This window comes from Anguilla anguilla, chromosome 6, assembly GCF_013347855.1.
Source record: "Anguilla anguilla isolate fAngAng1 chromosome 6, fAngAng1.pri, whole genome shotgun sequence".
Classification (NCBI taxonomy): domain Eukaryota; kingdom Metazoa; phylum Chordata; class Actinopteri; order Anguilliformes; family Anguillidae; genus Anguilla; species Anguilla anguilla.
Genome location: NC_049206.1, coordinates 14,770,939 through 14,788,533, shown reverse-complemented (window position 1 = coordinate 14,788,533; position 17,595 = coordinate 14,770,939). Strand labels below are relative to the sequence as shown.

The window sequence follows — 17,595 nt, the reverse complement described above, 5'->3', positions numbered from 1 at the left end:
ATGCACAATCACACAGCAGACACGTCACTTAAAGTTCTTTAATAAAATATTCTCTACATGAAAATAAAAAGAAACACGCTTTCCCTCATACAAGTGTCATATTCAGTCTTTCCGTGTACTCAAAAGGCCTCCTTTGCTGCCCAAACTGTAAAAAAATAACCCGTGTGAGTGCTCATATTTCTGTGTGCGTATGCACGTGTGTCAGTGTGTGTATTCATATGTACACGTCTGTGTGTCTATATGCATCCATATGTATTGTGTGTTTAAGTTCATGTGTATATGCAAGTGCATGTATAAAGACAGCGGTTATCTTACAGGCCAGTAAGAGCTGGGAGCATGGTGAATTAGAGTATATCGCTGAAGGACACTGTGGAGTTGTATGGTGGCTGTGAGGTGCTCTCCTGATCTCTGCCTTCTCCTGTAAGCAGTCTCTCTCTCGGCTTGTGCCCCATAGTGCTGAACCAGCAGCTCTGCTGGACCCGTTTGCTTGCATGTTATTTAAAGACAGTGCCAACCATGATAGTAATCATTTTAAAAAAAAAATAATAATAAAAAAAAAAAAAAACACTGACCAGGCACAGAGAGCCACCTAAAGCTGCTTAAAACCATTAAAAGGCAGAACATGAACAAAATAAACTCTTTATGCAGGTAAGCTAGAGTAAAATATGTACTGAAAGAAAGCCAGGAAGAATGGGGGAAGGGAAAACGGGGGATACAGCAATATAAACATCCCCCTTCAGCAGTAAACTAGTGTACATAGTTACCCAAGATTTCATAAAGCTACAACTGCTACAGAACAAATCACAAAATACAGTATTTTAATAATTGCAATCTCTACTGCAGTTATTGATACTAAGTCCTAAATCTATATCCTCTCCCCCTCCATCTGATTCTCTCAAGCGGACGTTGCAGAGAACTTGTCGAACGTTTCCGTCCTCAACGGGCGGGAAAAACGCGCCGTTTCACCGCGCTCGCGAAAAAAGCGGTCTCCAAAAGGCCTTCGCTTCCACGACGCCCAACCGCACGCCTGCCGTCACGCCGGCAACGTCCTCTCGCTCCACGTTCACGTCGCCGGCCTATCCCGGAAAAGAGACAGGATCCCGCCAGAGCGCGGTGACGTCGTCATCGTCGCCGTCGTTAACGCGCCCCTTTCCTTACTCAGCTAAAACGAGCCTTCCTCTGAGGGGAGGGGAAAAAAGACAAAATGACTTTAACCAGAGCAGCCACTCGCTCCCCAACACGACCGGTCTTCCAAACCCCACGGCTCTGCGGTGCAGAGGCTACGGTGTCCACACAGAGAGGGTGAGCGGAGGTGGTTGGTGGGGGTAGTCGGGTGGTGGGTGTGGGGGCGGGCGGGGTTTGCGTCTCCACCCTCCGGAGGAGGTCACAAAGCGTGGAGGCTGTAAAAGTCGGGTAAGCTGCTCGGCGGCCGCTTCGTGCACAGCAGCGGTGCGCAAGCGCGCTCTCGTCGCCGTGGAGGCGCAGAGAGGGGAGGGGCTCGCGCCACACCCTGGTGTTCGGCCTTTCCCCAGGCACCCGCGCGCGGGCGGAGTAGGTGGATCTCACAGGTAGGTTTCCACGGGCGTCTCGGAGCCCTCAGTGCGGCGGGTTCATGGGGCCGTGGCCCCTCTGCTGCTTCTGCTGCTGCATGAGGAGCTGCTCCAGCGCCGACGGGCCCGGCTGCATCATGGAGCTCGACCAGATCGACTGCAGGGGGAACCACAGGCGCACGGTCACCCCGGCAACCCCACAGCAATTACAGAGGAGGGGTGAGTGGAACATGCGTTACAATTAGAGGGAGAGTTAGAAGAGCGGGTGGTTTACTGGTGAGGAGACAGGGTTAATGGAAAGTGCTATACAAATAAAGTCTGATTGACTGATTGAAGGTTAAGGGAGAGGTTTTAATGGCGAGGAGTTGAGGTTAGAGGATGTTTTAATGGTGAGGAGTTGAGGTTAGAGGATGTTTTAATGGTGAGGAGTTGAGGTTAGAGGATGTTTTAATGGTGAGGAGTTGAGGTTAGAGGAGAGGTTTTAATGGTGAGGAGTTGAGGTTAGAGGATGTTTTAATGGTGAAGAGTTGAGGTTAGAGGAGAAGTTTTAATGGTGAGGAGTTGAGGTTAGAGGATGTTTTAATGGTGAGGAGTTGAGGTTAGAGGAGAGGTTTTAATGGTGAAGAGTTGAGGTTAGAGGATGTTTTAATGGTGAGGAGTTGAGGTTAGAGGAGAGGTTTTAATGGTGAGGAGTTGAGGTTAGAGGATGTTTTAATGGTGAAGAGTTGAGGTTAGAGGAGAGGTTTTAATGGTGAAGAGTCGAGGTTAGAGGAGCAGGTGTTATGTCGAGTTACGGCAGTACCTTCAGGCTGTCCAGGAGTACAGTAGAAGAGTCCTCCATGGGCGATTCCTGCGCTGCCCACGTGTTGCTGGGATTGCTGCCTTGGTGCCAGCTCGTCTCAGCGGCTGAGGAGGCAGCAGGCAAGTAGTCCAACCCAAACCCACACATCGCTGCTGACAAAACACAACCAAACTGTCACTCACCAAATCCACAGAACTTCACGCGTACAGCTGGGGCTATCAAGTTAGGACTGGACGCAACTGACGTTCTTACGGTTTAGCTGTCGTTATCATTACACTGAAAGAAAATGAGGTCCATCAGCCTGTTTTAAGTTAAACGCAGCGAGAGGGGGAAGTTTACCATTCTTCTCCACTTTCCAGCGGTCAGCTATGCGGCGCTCGCGGCTGTCAGGGGTGCCGATGGGGCCGAAAGTGGAGAAGGGGATGGAGCTGTGGTTGTGTGTGGGCGGAGACGAGGGCAGGCTGCTGGGGTTGGAGGAATGAGGGGACTGGCTGGCCGGCGTGGAGTGGTCTGTCAAAGAAGAACCCACAAATCAGAAACGAGGCGCGTCCACTGGCCCGTCAGAGAGTTCCTAGCGCTAGCGACGGCAATCCGCCATTACGGCAAGTTACATACGACCAGTGTCGCTCTAAGCTGCTCCTGTCGGAATGTTTTCCATTCACAACAATGTCGCTGGTAGGCATTTCAAATAATCTTTGCTCCTAGACTTTGGGAGTTACTAGTAAACGGTTAAACAAACAAAGTAAAGAAATCTCACAAAACCGCAGTAAGATTCACAGCAGCCATTAACACAGCAGTCAATAACCAAGTGGCTATTCATCCCCCATTGTATTCCTTTGCTAAGTTTAAGAGATGAATGTGTGATGCTGAAAGCTGGACTTGAGATAGTGCAGAGGTGAGGGGTACCTGAGCTGGCCGGAAGAGAAGGGGACCACGGAGTTCCCTCAAACAGAGAGTAGAGGGATGGCTCTTGGTGCCCCAGAGGAACATCAGGCTTGGGGTTAGGGGTCATATTTTTGCCGTAAGCTTCACTAAAAATGCTGTTGTTTTGATAGTTCTCCTGTTTTAACGACAAGAAAATAAAATCCCATTAAAGACCTTCAAACGAAGACATCAAGTGATAAAGCTTATCTGTAACAAATGAGATAGGAGTTGCTCAGGAACAAGATCAAACTGCTTTTTTATTGGATAGGAAAGACACCCTATCAACTGAACCAAACGACTGGTCTTCACGCATTTCCACTGTGATGCGCACCATGACTGTGACCGTTCCTACTGACCTGCGACCTCCCAATCGGCATCATCTATGACCTTCCCAAGTGACCTATGACCTTTCCTAACTGACATATGACCTTCCCAGCTAACCTGAAGGGGAAATCCAGACAGTGGCAGGAGAGAGGACGTCTGCTCAGGGGCTCTTTCCAGTCTTGACTGGTTTGGCAACTACAGAAGAGAAAGACCAATTATTATTCAGAAATAATAATGGTAATAAATCAGTGGTTGCCTTATTTGCTGCTATGCCTCTGTGTAGTGCTGAAACCATACATCTGAATTGGACGACTGCCGGTTTTTGTTTTGGGTTTAAATTTGATCAAATATGATCCAGATGCAACACCCGATATCGAATACAAAACGTAAAAGGTTGGGAGAAAGCTGCCGTCAACAACAGAATTCACTTGTTCCACAGCAGAAAGAGCAGCAACGAAGAATTACACTACTGCCAAAGGAAGTGATAGGTGGGCATCACAGTGATGCAATTCTTCCCATAAGGAAACATATATTTACATATGCCAAAACACAGTGCTTTTCTATATACACATACCACCATATAGTACTTTCCCACATACACATGCAGGGTTCTCCTCAGAATTATTATTATTATTATTTTTAGCAGAGTGCTGTTCAGGCCTCTTGTCTGCAAAGCAGACCCGTGGGCAAGAGGGGGTGTTTATGGAGGGGGAACCGGTGTAGCTTTTCCATTTTCATACCACCCCATTTATATTCCATTTTCCCGCATTCTGGGGCATTAACAAAACATACAGAAAAAGCTTTCAGACAATGAGGATGAAGAACCAGACTTCATGACATTTAAGCTAGTGATCAAAGGAATCTTAAATAACAGATGATAAAAAAGACGACAAATATAAATGTATTCATAAAAGTTAAAGATTAATCTTGTCACTTCGAGGTTTATGACAATTTATAACCTTTTAAAAACTAGTTGAAGAAATATTATGAAATATGACACGTCTAGAATGGTCTTAATGGATGCCTAGTAGGAACCCATCCACCCATCCATTTTCTTAAACTGTTTATTCCTAGTCAGGGTCGCAGGGAGGGTGGGGGGGGCTACAGCCTATCCCAGCATGCAGTGGGCGAGAGGCAGAAATATCCCCAAGTCAGGTCGCCAATCCATCGCAACAGTAGGGATGTAACGGTACACAAAAAATCTTAGTTTGGTATGTAGCCTACCGGATTTGACTTCACGGTTTGGTACATTTTGGGCACAGCAGAAAAGAACAAAATACGAAATATAAAATTGGTTTCCGTTCATTATGCATAAGCACATATGCACCAAATCATCGGAGGGAAGTTTTTAATTTAAATTCCCCAGCAAAAAAAGTTCTGCAAGTGCATTAAAGCAAGACTGTAATTGTTTGGTTCGCCAAACTGTGTGTGCCGAACTTAAAGTTCCGTACCAAAGGAAACGGAGGGCTTCCCCCCCCCCCCCTTAAAAAGCGGTGACAGTTACTCTTCTGATTAGACACCCGTCACTGTCTCTCGCCTAACTGTAGGTAGAGCGGTACAGGCGACACGGACTACCAAATTCATTACACAGTGGCGCAAGCAAGAGAACAGAGGGGAGCACTGTTGTATTATTTAGGGAGAACCTTGCACATGCCACCATTCTGCACTCTCATACACCATTCTGCACTCTCATACACATCTGCCACCATACAGTGATTGGCACACATTGTGATTTGGTACTCTCTCTCATATACACCTTTACCAGCATACACCACTTTCCTGTATGCATACACCATACAGCATGAACATAGACCATCAGTAATCAACTGGTTGTCTGTTTGTGCCCATGTAATTACTGGGGTTGATGTGGAAGCAAAGTGACCCGGCGGCATTTGAATTCCAACCATCTCCCAGAAAGGTACGATTTAAAAAGAATTCTAGGCATAAAACACAGGTAAAAGATTCAATCTGAGATACGCCCCCATATACACACCAAAATCACTGATCGATGTCACGTAAAAATCTATGCTTTGAGCAAAACTAAATTTGATAGGCAAGACTAATAATAGATCAAAAATTTTGCAAGTACACTCTGGATACTTTATTGTGCAATTCAGATTATGACAAGGCTACCAAGACATTTCAAGTGTACTCCACTGAAGCTTTACACCAGGGCTGCCCAATCATGTTCCCGGAGATCTACCGTCCTGTTGGGTTTTCATTTCAACCCTAATTCGGCACGCTTGGTTCTCCTAATTAGCAGATCAAAGAAATACCTAGCTGTAGAATGACGTGTGCTTTGTTAGGGCTGGACTGAAAACATACAGAATGGCAGACCTCCCGGAATAGGATTGGGCAAGCCCAGGCCTGCTTTACACCAATGGGATGCACTAGGAGGCGATTTGCTAGAATTCAAATGCCTGAAGCACTCCAATTAAACGCATGTGACCATTTATGGCGCATCTAAGCACAGATTACAGGGTCAAACCCCGCCCCCCTCCTCAGAGACCACAGTCTTTACACAGTTGACCGTGGTCCAAGCGGCGGTCACGGGGTGAGGTCGCGAGAACACGCGGCGGGCGTGGAACGAGAGGCAGAGTGTGATGAAGGTCAGGAAGGTAAAGACAGAGGACTACATACAAACATGTTTGGTCCAGGAGCAGAGCTAAGAGGGCTGGCCAGGGCCTGGTAGAAATCATGAGGCTTAGCAAAGGCCAGCTCTTCCTCCTCCTCAAAGTCTGCTAGACTTTTTAACAAGGCGGGAGGCAGGAGAGGGGAGCTCTTGTTGTCCTAGTGAGACAAGAGATGAAAGGGAAAAGAAAGCAGAAAGGAGAAAAGGGAGAGAAGAAAGAAAGATCAGCCAGTAAAGGAGGGAGGGTCAGGCGGAAGGATAGGCGTCTTAGGACCGATTAAAACTGATGCACGCCTACTCAACCTTTATCAATTTCTGCACTTAGAGGTGGATCTAGACACAAGGGTTACCAATTTCTACAGTATTCTCATTTTGTGGTCTTGATATAGTAGCATTTTATTGATTTCTGCATTATTCCAAAGCAGTGGTTTAGATAGGCCATTAGGGTTGGGTCGGTTTCCGGTTTTGCGGGTCCGGTCCGGTGTAGGGGCATGAACCAGTTTGATTTCATGCGAACCGACTGAACCGGGATTTGTCATTATGAGACGTTCTGGCAAATTAAAACGTAGCCTACATCAGCAACCAGTGCCGACGGCGCTAAATCCAACTTGTATTGCATTAGTAATAGGCAATATGACAACATGATTAACATAATATTATGTTTGTTTATAAATGGAGCCACTAGTGTCGGACAATTTAGTGGCAGCAACAAGGAGATCAAATTTCAGTAGACCACGACATTTATTTTGCCTTTTTGTATAGCCATTTCCGTGGATAAAATCGCATTTATTATTATTATTTTCTGTTCAAAACATTTAATTTATATCCAGGGAGATAGCCAACTACTTGCAAGTTAGATGACATATGTAACAATTTACTAATACGATTGCATTTCAGGCTGGAAAATAACCTGTTAAACCAGAGAAATTGCTGAGTCGTTTTAGAATCTTTATGGCAACAGAATGTATCAAGGCTGGCAGAGTTGGCATAGCAACGAAGGCTGTAACAAAACGTTAACTACTTCACAATGGGTATAACAGCTGTTTTAGAATGTCATTGTGTCACCCGGATCATTTTTGCAGCCCGGATCAAAATTGGCCTGACGCCTAGTGGTAATATTCGGTATTACCGGTCCGGTCCAGTATTTGGCTTAATATCAAACCGGTTTGAAAATTTTTACATCGGCCCAACCCTATAGGCCAACAATATTTTCATGTTCTGGATAAAGGGATTTACTGGTTCCTGTATTATTCTCAAGTAGGAAAAAAAACACAGCTGCATGCGCTACCCACTATGAAGAACCGGGGCTGCAAATGTGAGAACATGAATGTACCCCACACCAATATGATTCACTTACTCAACGGGCAGGGCTTACCCCTGACAAACATAAAGGACTCCCATGTTATATGCAGCTCTTACATTTCTGCAGTATGCAACCTTCTAAAATGAAATGAATACTTACTATACCAGGGGATACTGAGAAAACATGTTTATGATTATTAAAAAAACAAGAACATACATTTCTGCTGTATTATCAATATTAATGCCTCTAATAAGCATTGAAGGTAAATTTTTTCCCGAACACAACTGGTGATTGTGCATTCAGTCTTGAAGAAATCAATGTCCTCTGAAGTAGTTCACTACAGCAGAGCGCTCACATGCTTAATACAAAAATCAGACAAAACTTTGAGCACTCTTCCAGACATCAGTACCATTTGGCACTAGTTTGTTATATTCACTATGTGAAGACAGGGCATCCCCACTCATAAGTATGTAAGCCCTTTATAAGACTTGACTAAAAATCTTGACACAAAATTAGTAGATTTTCTTTCACTTTTTTGGTGTGGACTATCCCACACCTCATAAAACTTGATGTGACTGACTGGCCATATGACATCATAAAAACAGCTGTAGTAGCTGTAACTAAAGGCCAGGAGAAAGCATTCCCATCGGAAGTGCACGTCAAACTCCAGATTGAAGTGGAGTGTATCACACGTCTATGTGAACTTGGGGAACAAGATTCCTGAGCAGTAACTGTCCTGCCGTCCCCACACCAGCAGGTTTTCCTCGCTGATCTCGGAGCTCTGAATCACTAATTACACCATTCTGTTCATTCCATTTAAAGGCGTGAGGTTTTCTTCCTCTGGTTCGCTGCTGCTGGCCTTTTGACACAACAGTGCAGAAGGCAGGAGCTCCTTAGAAAGCTCTGCTGAAAAACCCAGCTTGTTCTCAGTTCAACAGCCGTCACATCACAAAGCAGGCCATTTCGCGAAAAATAGGCTATCACTTCTATTTAAAATCACGCAGTTTCTTCAGTTACCGCATTTATACGTGGTGTCTGTTGATCTATATACTAGGAATGGGGGTTCCAAATTTAAATGAGTAAGATCCGTCTAATTTCCTTCTAATTCATTATGTACAGTAAATAATGATGTACTAACAAAACAAATTCAGTGTACACAAAGTCCAACTAACTCGTATGAACTCATTAGCTAGTCTCCATAAGCTTGCAACAAGGTAGGCCACGTTCCCAGTATTGCCAACTCATTTTACCTCAAGGTCACCCAAAGGCTACCTCAGGTCTGTTTTCATCCTTTTTTTTCTGTTTATTTGTTTGTTTGTTTCTTTGGAAAGAGCAAACAAGCAAACTGACCATAATGTATGTCAGCCAATTGCACGCAGGTGTCACCTACAGTATCTTATACTAAACAGAATCTAAATATTATAAGTTGATGTAATGTAAATGCTACGTAGAAGTTCTGTAAGTCGCTCTGGATAAGAGCGTCTGCTAAATGCCTGTAATTCATAATTCACTTAAATAAACAATGCAACCAATCTTCCTGGGTAACCAAAGAGCTCCACAATACAGCAGCTCTGATAACAGCCACTCTGGATGACAAAGCAGCTCAGTATCAGAAGAGCTTGAGGGTACAACCGCTAAACACTAAAACAACGGCATAGAGCAGCTCAGTGATGGAGCAGCTCAGAATTACAAAGGCTAAACGACAGCGTCAGAAAGGCTCAACCTATAAAACACTTCAGCACTAAAACTTCAGACAACAGAGGAGCGCCAGCAGCTCAAAACAACAGCTGAACAAATAGTTTTTATAGCTTTTTCAGCCATTATGGTTCCAGCAAAGTTGATTGGTGCCCTAGCTGCACAGAATAATGTGGCATTCAGCTGCCGATTTGCAATTCAGAAGGAAGTGGCAGACATGACATCACCCGCAGAATACTAAGGACTAAGACCCTGAGCTCTGGGAGAAAGCAGTCTCACTACTGCTGTAGAATTATCAGATGTTTGTGAAAGTACAAAGTATTAGACAAAATACATTGCTTATGCCATCCCAAAATTTGTCAGGTATAGTTACCAATTATACCAAGAATAGTTCTGTTCATCATACAGCAGGGTAACCTGTCTTTGAAATACTAGACTGGTATCAGCTATGTGTCTCGCTGTGTGTGTCAGTGTTCTGCCTGGGACATGAGACTGGGGCTGACCTCGTAGGACGGCCCCCTCTGGCTGCCGTCCTGCCCGGGGCAGAAGACTCCGGCCTGCCGCTTCACCAGCCTCTCGTTGGCCATCTGGTGGCTCATCATGGACCGGCTGTCCGTCATACGGTAGGGCGGGTCCCAGTAGAAGTCCTGGACTTTGACCTCGGGGAACTTCATCTTCTTGTCCATGGTGGCGGAGGGCGGGGGCTGCAGGGGCACGGTGGGGAGGGGGTGCTCGAACAGCTTCAGCGGGTCCTGGGGCTGCAGGAAGAAGGGCTGCTTGACCGGCATCTGCATGGACATCTTCTGCACACCGGAGGCCGCAGTCTGGTGCTGGTTCCACAGCTGCGCAGACTGCTCCTGTACCTGCATGTACTGCTGTTTTACAGGACTCACTGTTACACAGGGCATGGATTTACACAGGCCACAGCTTTACATAGGGTATGGATTTACACAGGCCACAGCTTTACATAGGGCATGGATTTACACAGGGTATGGATTTACACAGGCCACAGATTTACATACGGCATGGATTTACACAGGGCACAGCTTTACATAAGGCATGGATTTACACAGGGCACAGCTTTACATAGGGCATGGATTTACACAGGCCACAGATTAACATAGGAAAAAGGTTTAGTTTGTCATCTAATGCTGCATTCGTTTCCATGGTGATTCCTCAATTAGCTCAGTTGGGGAGTGATAAACACAGTGATGAAGCTGTCGTGGATCGTGCTATGTGGGTGGTGAGGTAGGCATGGAATGTGCATTACTTGCCTGTTGCATGCCTGGGTGGTGAGGTGGGCTGGTATGTGTGTTACTTGCCTGCTGCATGCCTGGGTGGTGAGGTGGGCTGGTATGTGTGTTACTTGCCTGTTGCATGCCTGGGTGGTGAGGTGGGCTGGTATGTGTGTTACTTGCCTGTTGCATGCCTGGGTGGTGAGGTAGGCCAGTATGTGTGTTACTTGCCTGTTGCATGCCTGGGTGGTGAGGTGGACTCTTGCCCAGCTGAGCTGGCCCAGGCTTGGTGGGCGACTGCTGCTGCTGCTGGGACAGGGCCTGGATCTGCAGCTGCGCAGATGGCTGCGCAGTCGGCTGCGTGGCCTGCTGAGGTGGCTGTGGCTGCTGCTGCTGGTTGAGGGCCCCGGGCCCCGAGGGCCGCTGCTGGCTGTAGGGAATGTGCGACGGTTTCCCAGCCTGCACCTGGGCACCGCTCTGGGGGTGGGAGGCCGTCTGCAGGAAGGGTCCGGGGACAGACACACCCGCCGAGAAGGTGAAGCCAGGGCTCACTGAGAACGCCACGGGGGGCGGGATCACATACGCCGGGGGCGGGAACCCTGCAACAAAAACCAATCAATACTCAGTATAACAATCCTTCACCCAATTACTTGGTGTTCAACAGGGGGTCCACAGATCCCTAGAGGTCCTTAAAGGTACAGTAGGGTTGCCAGACATGATATATAATGTAATGTATATAGATTTGGGAAAATATTTCTAAATATATGAATGCCTTTGAGCTGGGGTGAGGGTCTCTGAATCAAAAAAGGTTCAAAATCCCAGATCTGATTATCCAGTGTCAATATTTCAGTACAAGGATTTGAATGCAGCTGTCAGCGGAAAAAACTGGTGACATGTGACACTATGTTCATAATGCCTTCATGACTGTGGTATAAAACATTCATAATACTTCAGTAAGTAAAATCAGTTATAAAGCAATTCAGCAGCTGTCACGACAGCATGACGACATGTATTCAGTATTTTCAAGACATGTATTGAGATACCGTATGACAATTGCCATGACAAAAACCCTACACAAGTAGCATTCACATTCACTCGTGAGTTATCATAATGGAAGAATAATACAGAATTTGTATTGTACTGACCGGGCCGGCTGGGCAGGGGAGGGAAGGCTCCAGGGTGATGGATCGGGATAAACTGGGAGGAGCTGGTGGTCTGTGTCTGAGTGACCGGAGTCTTCCTTGCCTCTGAGACTGGAGTCTTCCTCATTTCAGACTGCGCCTTCACCTTTGAATACAAACATGAGCCGTCACCAGATGACACAAACACGCTCTGCGTACACATCCCTTAACAGACGGTCCATACACTAGGGCAGTGACAACAGAACTCAATGAACACTCTCTGTGGAACACTATGGTGCCAGACCTTACAAAAGGACGTAAGGTAATATGAACTGACCCGAAGAAACTTGCATCTAGTGCAGACAATATCTGAATAACAAATGTCAGCAAAAGGTCAACAGCACCACGGATGAATATGAAGGTTTCTGGTGTCGGTTACCTGTTTGCCGATGTCCGTGGTTTTCTCATGGCAGCTCTTCTTGGCTTCGTTCTTCTTCTTGTCTTTTTTCTGTTCGCTCCTGCCGGGGGCGCCGTTGCCCTTGCCGAAGTCCCTCCTCTCCTTCCCGCTCTCCTTCGGGTGGTGGTTCCGGCTGGGCTCGCGCGGTTTGATGTTCTCCTTGAAGGTGACCACGGGGCGCTCGCCGCTCTCCGGCCCGCTGTTCTGGTTCTTTCCGGCGGACAGGACGGACTTGAGGCCGGGGCTGCCCTCGTGGGTCGTCTGCTCGCCGTTGGAGGACTCCTGGAGCACGGGCCCGTCCCGCTCTGGGGGCTCCTCCACTGCCATCTCGGGGATCTCGGTTATGAACAGCAGCAGCCCGTCCTCAATACGGCACTGGATCAGCCTGAAATGCACACAGCACTAATATCTCACTGGATCAGCCTGAAATGCACACAGCACTAATATCTCACTGGATCAGCCTGAAATGCACACAGCACTAACATATCTCACTGGATCAGCCTGAAATACACACAGCACTAATATCTCACTGGATCACCTGAAATGCACACAGCACTAATATCTCACTGGATCAGCCTGAAATGCACACAGCACTAACATATCTCACTGGATCAGCCTGAAATACACACAGCACTAATATCTCACTGGATCAGCCTGAAATGCACACAGCACTAATATCTCACTGGATCAGCCTGAAATGCACACAGCACTAATATCTCACTGGATCAGCCTGAAATGCACACAGCACTAATATCTCACTGGATCAGCCTGAAATGTACACAGCACTAATATCTCACTGGATCAGCCTGAAATGCACACAGCACTAATATCTCACTGTATAAGGCTGAAACACACACAGCACTAATATCTCACTGTATAAGGCTGAAACACACACAGCCCTAACATCACACTGGATCAGGCTGAAACGGCACACAGCACTAATATCACACGGGATCAGGCTGAAACGGCACACAGCACATATATTTCAATAGATCGGCCTGCAATGCACACAGCTCTAATATCTGGATCCGCCTGAACAAGCACACGGTACTTATCACAGCTCACTGGACCTCTGAACTCACTGGGGCTTCTGATATACGCTCACTTAGGCAAACAGCCAGAAAAGGTGGACCATGCTAGCAAACATTTGATTTGGTCACGGTCATGGTCAAGGTCATAGTAATTCCCACATCCTGAAAAACCTGCAAAGAGGGCCATTACTGCACAGACAAGATGTCAGGCTGCAAGTTTGTCAGTGGAACTTAAAGCAATTCTGGCAATTATGTCCTCCTAGCTAACATGAGATCATAAATGAATAGCTAGCTAGTTTGCTATTTAACTAGTCAGCTATGTAAACAGCTAAGATTATACAGAAAACTAGCACACGGCTGTAGCCATCAAGTCAGCAGAGACTAAGAGAGTTGGCCGACACCACCATGGTGTCACCACAAAGACAAGGTCTCCAACTTATTTTCCAACCACCGTAATCGAAAAAAGGAATGCTCTAAAGACTGAATATTCATCCATTTCTGCACAAAAATCTTCAAATAATATAATAATGAACAAAACGTCACCTGCACTGTGCTGCGTTAGCTGCAGCACACATGCCATTGTTCAAAGCTAGAACGTGCTCTAGATTTCAGGCTTCAGTTAATGGCTCAACCACCGGAACAGCGACCTCATTTTTCAGTCGATTGGCATTTTAGTAAAATGTCCTTTGTGTCCTTATTTTTGCGCTTTGAAATTGTTTACAATAATAATAGAGCGTGAAATGCACCGAATTGCATGCACTGAAACCATTTATTTATTATTTATTTATTATCCTTTATTTAACCGGGAAGGTCCCATTGAGATACAATATCTCTTCTGCCAGGGAGTCCTGGTCAAGATGGCAGCAGAAAAATAAAAGTTTCATATTAAAAACATACCAAAAAAACAAAAACAAAAAAAAGAACAGACATACAAGGATCAGGAGCTAAAAGGCACTTGTGATATGCATCGCACCACTCTCGTCATGATATATACACAGTATACAACAGCATGCAGTATGGAATGAACTTAAAATTATGCAGTCTGTGTGTGAGAGTGCAGTATGTAACACGTGTGGTTTAGTGAGTCTCACCCAGGCTGGTTATCTGCCACCCACTTCCCCAGGCTGATGAGCCTCTGGTGACGAGCTCGCACCGGGAGCCCCTCCTTATCCACGGCGATGCCCTGGTGGCCTTGGGAAAAGTCCAGCGTCCTGCGCAGAGCGACAAACAGCAGGGGGTCAAAACCGAAACGCTGACCGCGGCAGTCGCTTAGCAGCAGAGCGCGCGGTAACCGCGGTGACCTTAGCGTCTGACCGGAGGCGAGCGTTGACTGGTCTGAGCGGGGTTTAGGCACGTACCGCAGAGCTGGTCTCAGAGCCAGAAAGCCCTGGAGCTCAAACTCCTCCGGGAGGGGATTCACTGGAAGGGAAGCAGCACACAGCAGATCAGAGAATGAGCAACACCACAGCACACAAACACCTCAGCTTCAGCACAGGAAGATCACTGCCAACATCACAGCGCACTGACACTGCATCTTTAACGCAGGAAGATCACTGCCAACATCACAGCGCACAGACACCTTCTGAGAACACCATTGGCTAGAAATCACATAAGCATCCCATCCTTGCTCTGCAAAGGCTCATTTTTAGTACATGGAAGCTACTAGGCTGCACCGGGCAGCTGTGAGAGGTTTGGTGTAGCCTATAGGAATATGTCTGATGCTCCCCATCATGCACCTACAGATGACAGCTCATTTTCACCTCCGCCAGAGGAACTGGGGCTGTTAGTGAGGAAAATCTTACGGGAAAGAACGGGGATTCCCCATTCGGCCTTACCTGCTGTGCAGGACACGTCCTCCTCCCTCGGCTGGAAGCTGTTGAGAATGGAGACCAGCCAGGGCCAAATGCTGAGGGAACGCAAGAGCAACAGAGCGCTAAGGAACACGGCTATTTGAATGTACAGCGTTAAAGCAAATCAGGAGAAAGCCACAACTGCTGCCTTGAGTCATAACAATATCCATTATCATCTGAGTTCAGCCCATCAGGGATATCCAAATTTAAAAAGCAAGGGATCCAGCTGTGAGTGAAAGAACTACAGTGGGAGTACCTAAGTAGCCTATATGATACTATGCTCTTCATTAGACGCATATGACAGCCTCTGTTAGACACGTACTTCAGTCTAGGTTAGACGCACGCTACAGTCTGTTAGACACAGTCTGTTAGACACAATCTTCAGTCTAGGTTAGACGCACGCTACAGTCTGTTAGACACAGTCTGTTAGACACAATCTTCAGTCTAGGTTAGACGCACGCTACAGTCTGTTAGACACATACCTTAGTCTAGGTTACACGCAGGCTACAGTCTGTTAGACACAGTCTGTTAGACACAATCTTCAGTCTAGGTTACACGCACGCTACAGTCTGTCAGACACAATCTTCAGGCTAGGTTAGATGCACGCTACAGTCTGTTAGACACATACCTTAATCAAGGTTAGATGTACACTACAGTCTGTCAGACACAATCTTCAGTCTAGGTTAGACGCACGCTACAGTCTGTTAGACACTTACTACTGTCTCTTGTCCACGGCGCTCTCGTGGAAGACGGTTGGTCGGAGGCGGAGCCACTCCAGGGACACCTTGATGGCAGGCAAAGGGCACTCGCCCAAAATCTCTGCCCGGTTCCTGTTGAGCAATGCCCGGCTGCACATCACGCCCAGGAAAGACACTGCAAGAGAGGGAAAGGCAAGGTGTGATACATCAACAGCTGCAGGAAGCACCACACCCTACATTCGCTAAAGGTGCGAAAAGAATGTTCCACTAACACAGAGAAGACATTTCAAAAAACACAATGTTTTAAGTAAAGGAAGGGTGCACTTAAACGGGAAGCTGACAGAGAAACTGGTCTTTGTGGACAATACGAAAGAGGGGAAAATTGGCCTTTGTGGACAATATCAGAAAAAGGGTGGCGGAGGAATTGGGTCTTTGAGAACGCTATGAGAAAGGGAGGTGGGGGGGGAATCGGTCTTTGTGGACGATATGAGGGAGGGAACTGGGGGAATTGTTCTTTTGGATGATACAAGAGAGAGGGAGGGAGGGAGAGTGAGAAAAGAAAGGGAGCAGATGGAGATACGTACTGAACAGCCCGAGCTGCTGGATCCAGCTCATCTGCTCTTCGGGACTGAAGCTCTGATCGTCCGCCTCACTGCTGAAGTCTCTCAGGTGATGCAGCTCAAACAGGTTGATCACCGTGATGTGGACCAGCTGCTGGGAGCTGAATGCCTTCTGAAGAATCAGCTTCTATAAAATGCCAAAAAGAGACGAGTTAATGTATACCTCCTGGATCTCTCCAATGACAGAGAAACAAGATAATTCACCACTCCTGCACCTCTCTAATGCAGAAGAGAAACTGGTTAATGCCCCATTCCTACATCTTCCAAATCTATCACATAATCAAACCAATACACCACTAATAACTAATAATCCTGCTTCTCTCAAGTGCCAAATGTGCTGGCATAACTGAAATGCATGACAGTTCCTAGGACCTTTGATGAACACAGTTAGTACATTGCTATGTTGAGGAATAAGAGCCCTTCGGTGACTGAATATTTGCCATATAAACTGAGAGCACTCTCAGACTGCCTCATCACTGATGCATCCTCCAGTTTGGAAGGGCACACGAGTGTGCATCTCCTCCAATTCACACTTCCTCTAGAATGTATGCAGCCAGCCAGTTTTACTTCACTCTGCAGCCCACCAGCTGAGCTGTGCTGGAACACCAACGAAAAGCTACGTCATAAGTGTCAATCAACCGGAGAAGCTGTTATTCAGCAATGAGGCTGTCCTCGGAACCTGAAAGTACTCTTTCAGTATTTAAGCAAAACGGAAACAAACCTTGTTTAGCACTGAAATTTACTCTTCTAGTACTTAAATAAAACCAAAGGGGCTCTTATCTTGGTACCACAGACTCATCTTTCAATATTTAAATAGAGCTGAAACTGACATATAAAAGCAATAATTGCAGACAAAGTTATTGTTAGAGGCCAGTGTCTAATTTCATGGCCATTGGGCTTTAAGGATTTAAATAAAACTGAAATGGTCCCTTGTTTAGTACCTGAAACTGCTCCTCCAGCTTCTCTCTCAGACTGTTGAGTTTCTCCAGGCTCTTGCTTAAGTAGACATGGCCATGGAACTTGATGAAGGCCTTGATGAAATCAGACACGCTCCACTTTGTTTTGACCTCGTCACGGCTACAAATACACAAACGGCATGGAGAGGGATCCAATCAGCATGGCCACAGATTCAACGTTTCATATGGGCTACAACAGTATACAACATACAATATCCAATAACAGAAACTCACTTATGAATAAATTCTGAAAAACAACTGTGGTCAATACCATTTTGAGTTAAATGGCATTACAGATTAGAGCACAATGTTTTGACTTCACAAAAATGGCAGGAAATACCAGTAAAATAGGGATGCCAGTCACAAGTCATGCAGAGGCAACTACATGATATTTATT

At 46.4% G+C, this 17,595-nt stretch overlaps 1 protein-coding gene across 9 annotated transcripts in view; it reads right to left on the bottom strand.

The window, feature by feature from the left end:
* Positions 1-20: 20 nt before the first annotated feature.
* Positions 21-17,595, bottom strand: part of smg7 (SMG7 nonsense mediated mRNA decay factor) — a 28,106-nt gene continuing 10,531 nt past the window's right edge. For 2 of the 9 annotated variants that reach the window (XM_035421928.1, XM_035421925.1), the window contains exons 8-23: positions 17,184-17,319; positions 16,207-16,369; positions 15,641-15,797; positions 14,910-14,980; positions 14,433-14,493; positions 14,166-14,285; positions 12,026-12,428; positions 11,611-11,752; positions 10,697-11,064; positions 9,734-10,105; positions 6,241-6,390; positions 3,718-3,795; positions 3,259-3,412; positions 2,692-2,862; positions 2,353-2,504; positions 21-1,707 (exon numbers count right to left, since the gene is read on the bottom strand). In XM_035421928.1, the coding sequence (XP_035277819.1) occupies positions 1,597-1,707; positions 2,353-2,504; positions 2,692-2,862; positions 3,259-3,412; positions 3,718-3,795; positions 6,241-6,390; positions 9,734-10,105; positions 10,697-11,064; positions 11,611-11,752; positions 12,026-12,428; positions 14,166-14,285; positions 14,433-14,493; positions 14,910-14,980; positions 15,641-15,797; positions 16,207-16,369; positions 17,184-17,319 (2,809 nt within the window). In that variant the 3' untranslated portion in view covers positions 21-1,596. The remainder of the gene's footprint in view (positions 1,708-2,352; positions 2,505-2,691; positions 2,863-3,258; positions 3,413-3,717; positions 3,796-6,240; positions 6,391-9,733; positions 10,106-10,696; positions 11,065-11,610; positions 11,753-12,025; positions 12,429-14,165; positions 14,286-14,432; positions 14,494-14,909; positions 14,981-15,640; positions 15,798-16,206; positions 16,370-17,183; positions 17,320-17,595) is intronic. The other 7 variants (XM_035421929.1, XM_035421926.1, XM_035421930.1 and 4 more) reach the window with 5 other exon arrangements.